The sequence below is a fragment of the Gastrolobium bilobum genome, unplaced genomic scaffold (genome assembly GCF_033153095.1).
Source record: "Gastrolobium bilobum isolate Gb01-03AN ecotype WA unplaced genomic scaffold, APGP_CSIRO_Gbil_v1 utg1608, whole genome shotgun sequence".
Lineage (NCBI taxonomy): Eukaryota > Viridiplantae > Streptophyta > Magnoliopsida > Fabales > Fabaceae > Gastrolobium > Gastrolobium bilobum.
The window spans coordinates 292,752-299,487 of record NW_026898739.1 but is presented as its reverse complement, the minus strand read 5'-3'; the positions used below and the strand labels follow the sequence as shown (position 1 = coordinate 299,487).

At 31.0% G+C, this 6,736-nt stretch overlaps 1 protein-coding gene across 1 annotated transcript; it reads right to left on the bottom strand.

Annotated features, from left to right (window-relative positions):
- Nucleotides 1-1,359: 1,359 nt before the first annotated feature.
- Nucleotides 1,360-5,046, bottom strand: LOC133283742 (laccase-7-like). Its single transcript, XM_061480654.1, has 6 exons — nt 4,951-5,046; nt 4,711-4,862; nt 3,597-3,841; nt 3,113-3,241; nt 1,651-2,619; nt 1,360-1,490 (listed from the first exon to the last, which is right to left on the bottom strand). Exons 1-6 carry the CDS (start codon nt 5,044-5,046, stop codon nt 1,360-1,362), a joined length of 1,722 nt encoding a protein of 573 aa, XP_061336638.1.
- Nucleotides 5,047-6,736: the final 1,690 nt, after the last annotated feature.

Below are 6,736 nucleotides of genomic sequence, written 5' to 3'. Positions count from 1 at the left end.
AGGAATAATCTCATCCCATTGATTGTGTTGTACCACCTTCGCATATGGCCTCTTTTTCGCAACGACCAGATCCTTTCCAACCACGTTATGTTGATCACCATTTCTGTTTTTGTTAGTTTTCGCTCCTTCTCTGCCTTCCATGCTTCCCTGGTTTGCCTCCATGGACTCTACCGCCAAACCCTCCCAGGGTTTCCCATTTCATTTATATATACTAGGTCCAATTTCTTATTATCTTATCATATCCTGATTTAGTTATTAACAAAAATTTAGTGGTTTTGTTGTTCTTTGGGATTATTGTTTGTTTAGTACTTATACTATTTTAACAATCAAACAAAATACAATTTGTGTGTGGGTGTTATATTATCCCTTATTCTTAGAATATTAAATAATTTATTGGCAAAGATGTTTAAAGTCTTTTTAAGAACATCTGGGACGTTATATTTAGAATATTAAATAAATGGCAGAGATGTTATACTATCCCTTATATTTTTAGGTGGGACGTTATACTTATTGTATATTTTTATTTATAACATCTTATAACTATTTTTTATTCGCTAGATCAAAACGACATCAAACAAAAATCGTTGATTTAATTTTGATCCAATGGTTAAAAAGATGATTGTAAGAAGTTATAAACAAAAATAAGTTATAAACATAACCTCTCCCTATAGCTACTTAATATTTATTTCGATAGTGTTAAAACTTATATTTTTAAGCCATTTATATTCATAATTTTTTTTATTTCTACTACTGTGTACATTAATAATAAGCCTTATTTATTTAATTTTACTGATTTGGTTCAAAGTAAAACCTACATGAACGTTGTATTAATGGGAATTATCATAGTGCCTATGAGTATGGTAGTAAGATTAGTTTTCAAACTTTTATTAAATTCTAATTTAATAATAAATTTTTATACTAAAATTAAAGTAACTATTAGCTGACGAAATAGTTGATGGTATTCAGTTTAGGAGAGGGGAAAAGATAGAAAGCTTAATAGCCATATTTATCTGCATGTATCCCATGCACCCTTTGTCACTGATTCATATAATTAAGGATCAATTACTTTATAGTAAATTTTGATGCCTCGTTATATTGGCAGGAACAATATTGTCTAAAGGAAAGATAAGAGGATAACATAAAGGAAATAAAAATCTTATTTATAATGACAAATTAACATATGTTATTTCAGAGTACATCAACTACGTATTAAGTAACGTGGTTGAAAGAATATGGCAACCTTTTGCTTTTTATTACACATTATTTTTCTCAATCAAACAAATTATATATTAGAAATTCACACTACAAATCTTTATTTTTGTACTTCAAAATCTATAAGGTTTGAATGCAATGGTGCAGTTAGCACTTAGGAAGATCAGCCGGTGGTGGAGGCAGTGTGGATGAAGAAGTAGGCCCATTCTCCACCTCGAAAGCCATGGCTAACCCCCATGGCAAATGAGTTTCCAAATGACAATGCACAAGCCACACACCTATATGGAGAAATTAAATAATTAGCTTGCTTAAGATTCGAAATTGATAATTAAAACTTAGTAATAAGAGTTTTACTATCCACCTTGAATCAAATTAGTCAAATAATTGATGAAACAATGGATAATATAAAAAAAATTGAAAATTAGAAAAAACAACAACCTGGATTATTTGCTTGGAATCTGATAACGGACCATCCTGCCACTGGCACAGCAATTGTGTTACGTATTTGAGGGTTAACAAAATTGAACTTTGGTTCATCAATGGTGGAGTTGTAATTCCCAAACCCTTGAGCCAAAACATGGAAATTGAAGCCATGAATGTGAATTGGATGATTCTCCGCAGCAAGGATAGCATTATTCTGAAGCACAATCTGTATAGTTGAATTGAACTTCAATGTCTTCACCTTCGTTGATTTAGGTGCGAAAGCGATTAAATTATTGGTAGCCAAAGATGGGTCAGTATAGTTAAACACATATGGAGGCTGGTTTGGAAAGTCTTTGGTGTAAACCCCACTAACATTGTGGTAAAATGCTTCCAACATAGAAAACCCTCTTCCACTTGGTAACACAAAGGACTCATTGTTCATGTTGGCAGAAAGTCTCTTACCTTGTGGGCCAGCACATGTGTTGTTTGGGCCTGGAAGGTTACATTGGTCAAGGTTAATCCCAAAAGAGATGAACATGTTTTCATCCACGTCACGAGGAACAGGAACCCAGTGGGGTCCACCTGCCAACCCTGTTATATTAGTGTAGAACTTGTGTGCTGTTGGAGTGTCAGTTTGATCTGGTAGATCAGGCATTATGGGTGGTGATGATGAGGATGCACCGTCGTAAACCACCACTCCTCTGGTGGTTGAGTTATTGACTTGTACATTAATCGAGGAACGGTATGGGGTGAAGGCCATGTAATAAGAGTCACATTTCTGGTTAGTGTTGAAGAGGACATCGACGGTTTGGCCTGGGGCGAGAACGACAACGTCAGTGTCATAGTGTCGTGTATAGGCAGCATCTATGGCAACGACTGTGAATGTGTGGTTCGCTATCTTGAAGAAGTGTTGCTCATTGAGTGCAGCATTGATTATGCGTAGCAAGTAGGTTTTTCCTTGCTTCACTTTGAGCTGGTAAGTCTCTGAAAATATGTAAAAGTAAAGTCAAAAGTGGAACAAAGGTGTATGAGATATATAAAATTTTAGTAAACTATTACACTCACCTAAATTATAATATATGGACTTAAGTGACATTAAAAATAAAGAATTTGCCAATAAATTAGGTGTAAGATGAAGTAATGTGAATCCTTACATTGTAATTTATGAGTGTGTATAGAGACAATGAATGATCATTTTATATTAATGTAATTTTCACTTTTATTTAATTTTTTTTTTCTAGAATCTCAAAATGACTAAAAAATTAAAGTTGTTATATACAAGTAAATTATATGTTAGAATTATGTATAAAATTTTGTATACAAGTGTAAACTAATTATCCTGTTCCCCTTAAGAATTAATCCGTATTAGACAGGGTCAAAGTGAAAACTTCAGGATAAATTGAGGAAAATTTGAGGTTATAAGCATTTATTTGCATATATATGAAGAGAAAATAATATTGTTGAACATTTGGCTTACGATTTTGAGAGCAATTGTAGAGATCGCCAGGTAAGCCATTGATTGTGAAAGCAACTGAATCCATTGGCGCGCCTCCGGTTTCTGTTGCATTTCTCTCAACTTCTACAACACTAACATTCCACCACTCTCCTGCAATTAATTATGAAATGTTTTCAGAAACAATAGCTTATAGTAATTGCAACAAGTCACTATTATTAGGTATATGGTTGATCTATCAAAAGTGAAGGAAGCTTTCTAAAATATAGTTGCATTTTTTTTTTTGGAAACATAATATATATAGTTGCATTTTTAATATCACAAATACAATTTTATAAATAGTAAGTAATAATTTAAGGGTTCATGATAAATCGTACTTATTAAAGTATATTCTATAGATATGCATGCCTATGTTTCATTTAGATACAAATTTAACAGATATTCAAATAACAAAAAATAAGGAAAAAATTCACAAAATTCAAGATGGGGGGGGGGGGATAAATAATACCAAGCACTATGGGGACTTCTCCATAAACTTTAGGAAATGGGTATGAGTGTCCTAGTCGTGGCCGAATGATAAGGGCTCCATAGACAGTAGCACGTAGAAAAGATGAGTGTGCATGCCACCAAAGTGTTCCCTCTTGTCCAGTTATTTTAAATTTATAAGTATAACTGCTTCCAGAAGCTATTGGGCATTGAGTTACAGATTCAGGGCCATCTGACCATTGACTTAGAAACTGAAATATTCCATGCCTGCATAATATATTGTAAAATGTGCCCACATTTAGAATTACATGAAAAAGAATTTTGATTATAAAGAACAAATTAAACCCTAGAAAAATATCATTTGGATTATTTGATACAAGCTAAAGAAAAAAACTAAACGTGCAATAAACATCTCTCTTCAAATGACGTATACGGGTATGAGGAAAAAACTTATATATTTTTTTGTCAATTCTAGTATGATATAACAGTTTTTATTTCTTTTAAAAATTTCATGAAAAGAGAGTTCACTTAAAAATAATAATTTAAAAAAAATAAAATTGAGTATCTTATAATTAAAAAAATAAGTGTGAGACATTTAGAGTTAACTTAAAGTAATTACAATTATAACTTTTTATTTTTAAATTAATGCAAACGAGCCTCTGTTTTTTTTAAACTAAAAGAAAAGATAATATATATATATATATATAATATTTTATTAATCCAATTTTTTTATTAAATGGAAAGGCCAGGCTATGCCCAAAGGAATTAAACCAAAATTTTTTAATACTTCATTAATATGTATTGAGTTTAACGTAGTATATATTTTTGAAATTTATTAAAATAAGAATTATTTGATTATATTCTTCATGTTGTTTACTTTTTTTAAGATTAAACGTATGAAATTAAAATAATAAATAATCATAATTCAAATCAATAAAAATAACATTCATAATATACAGGTGTTAATTATTATGTCGGTGTAAACCTAACATATGAAAAAGATAACAAATATCAATATTATTTAATTCTTATGGTCAACCCGTGGTGTGGTTTCTTAATTTCTTTAATATATATTATCTTTACCATAGCACTACTTTCCATGAGACTAATTTTATTGAGAGAGAATAAAATTTTACCAATGAATAGTAAGATTGTAGGGTGACTTATTGAATACGTGAATGACAACAGTGTCACCCTCTCGAACGTCAATTGTTGGTCCTGGCAAGCCTCCATTCACCGCAGTGATCACTTGTTCACGACACAAGCGTTGCACAGGAATGTCCTTCACCTGCCACAATCAAAATAGAACTTTCTAGTTAATTTCATGCATCAAAGAATCTCTATCATCTAAATAAAGACAAGGGAGAAGAACGAACGAGCCAAGTGTGTTCCACAACACGAGCTGAAGCCAAAGAAGAAGCTAGTAGTACAAGAGCAAAAGCCCATGCTAGAGAAAACACAAAACGTTTCATGCTGTAAGGTCGTGATATATGATTGTAATTTCGTTTGATGAAATGAACGTTAACTTTGTCTATGTTGTCTCAAAGCACGATCATGATTGCTATTTATAGAGAACCCTTATGAGATTTGACGTTTCCACTATTGATAACGCGTTTTAGGTATCATTGGAATAATGCATGCAAAAGTTTTGACAAAAGCATTTGAATTTTCGCCGGATTAGGAGGATTATGCAAATTTGTTATCAACGTAAACGTAAAATTATCCACATGGAAAAAGAATAACAATTCGTCAATAGCTTGTAATTTTTGACGAAACCGGAAATTTTGAATGTGATGTGCTTTTGAGTTTTGAATATTTGGCCCATAAAATATGACCCTTGTTTATTTATTAATCTGCTATTGTTCCATATTTTCATTGCTTCAAATTTTTTGAACTTTAATATTACCTGCATATGGTGGTTAAAGTTTGATAAGTCATTATACAAACGAGTTGTAATTAATTGGTTAAGTACATTGCACATGAAGACGTGTTCGAGCTTGGTTAATACTAGTCTGTCTTGTAATGAAAGTCATAATGTGGGCTTTAATTTCAACAATTCAAAGATACACGGAGGGAAGTTGCAGAAAAATAAGGAGAAACTAGGGACAAGTTGATATTTTATTTTATTTTATTTTTTCTTACAAGGAAATGACATAAGTTTCGTTACAACATTATGTGTATTCTCTTTTATTTTTTATTTTTTCACTACTAGTCAATTAAAAAAAATGAATAATTAGTAGATAACTCATTTTGTGTACACACACGCTACCGCCCAGAGAAGAGAGGGAAAGAGGCGAAAACATATTAATTTATCTACCTTCTAGACTGTGGTGTGTGTTCAATCGATAGTACAGTTTAAAAGTTTTATGCAGGCAGTCTTCTTTCATATATACTATATTGATAAATAATCAACGAAAGTTATTTTGACAATGACGAATAATAATGAAAATAACAACATATTTATTACTCTCAACTAGTATGCACATAAATGCGATGTTACATTATTAATTTATTTAGATATCAACATCATATAATCTTTTACAAACAGGAACACTCATTTGATGTAAATTATAAAAGGTTTTACTTGTTGACCAAAACTCTCTCTACATAAGAAGGATCATTTTATATTCATGTAAGTTACTTATTAAATTTTAGTCGTTGATTTATTTATATCTAACGATTCTAATTTATTAAATATGTGAATAATTAGATGTAAATGGATCGACGATTAAAATTGGGGAGGGGGTAAGAGTTTTATTCATTACAAAAGTATAAGTTGATCCTGTCTATATATAGAAGGCCGAAAGTTTTTTGTCACTAGTGTAAGAATAATAAATTTTAAGGCTTTATTAATCTCATGCAATAGGAGAGAAGCTCTCTCATGCTATAGAGACAATCATGTGTGGGACCCACCCACTTATAAAATAAGAAAAAGAAAATAACAAAATAACACAAAAATCGATGTATGTGTAGGAGAGAAAAATACTCTCCTACAACATAAGAGTATATTTTCCCTAAATTTTATTCTCCGTCTCAGTTGTTGTTCTCTATATATTTGATGGATATAGTTTATTAGAGATTTGTAATTAATTAATTTGTATAAATGAATAAATTACAACCATCAAATATAGGAAAATTAATGATTGAGAATAGGAATTATTT

What these genes read in the sequence shown, in the direction of transcription:
- LOC133283742 (XM_061480654.1), bottom strand. Translation starts at nt 5,046, where the DNA reads ATGAAACGTTTTGTGTTTTCTCTAGCATGGGCTTTTGCTCTTGTACTA. An exon ending in TTGTGGAACACACTTGGCTC is followed by an intron (nt 4,863 to 4,950) that starts GTTCGTTCTTCT and finishes TGATTGTGGCAG; the next exon opens with GTGAAGGACATTCCTGTGCA. An exon ending in ATTCCAAGCAAATAATCCAG is followed by an intron (nt 1,491 to 1,650) that starts GTTGTTGTTTTT and finishes TTCTCCATATAG; the next exon opens with GTGTGTGGCTTGTGCATTGT.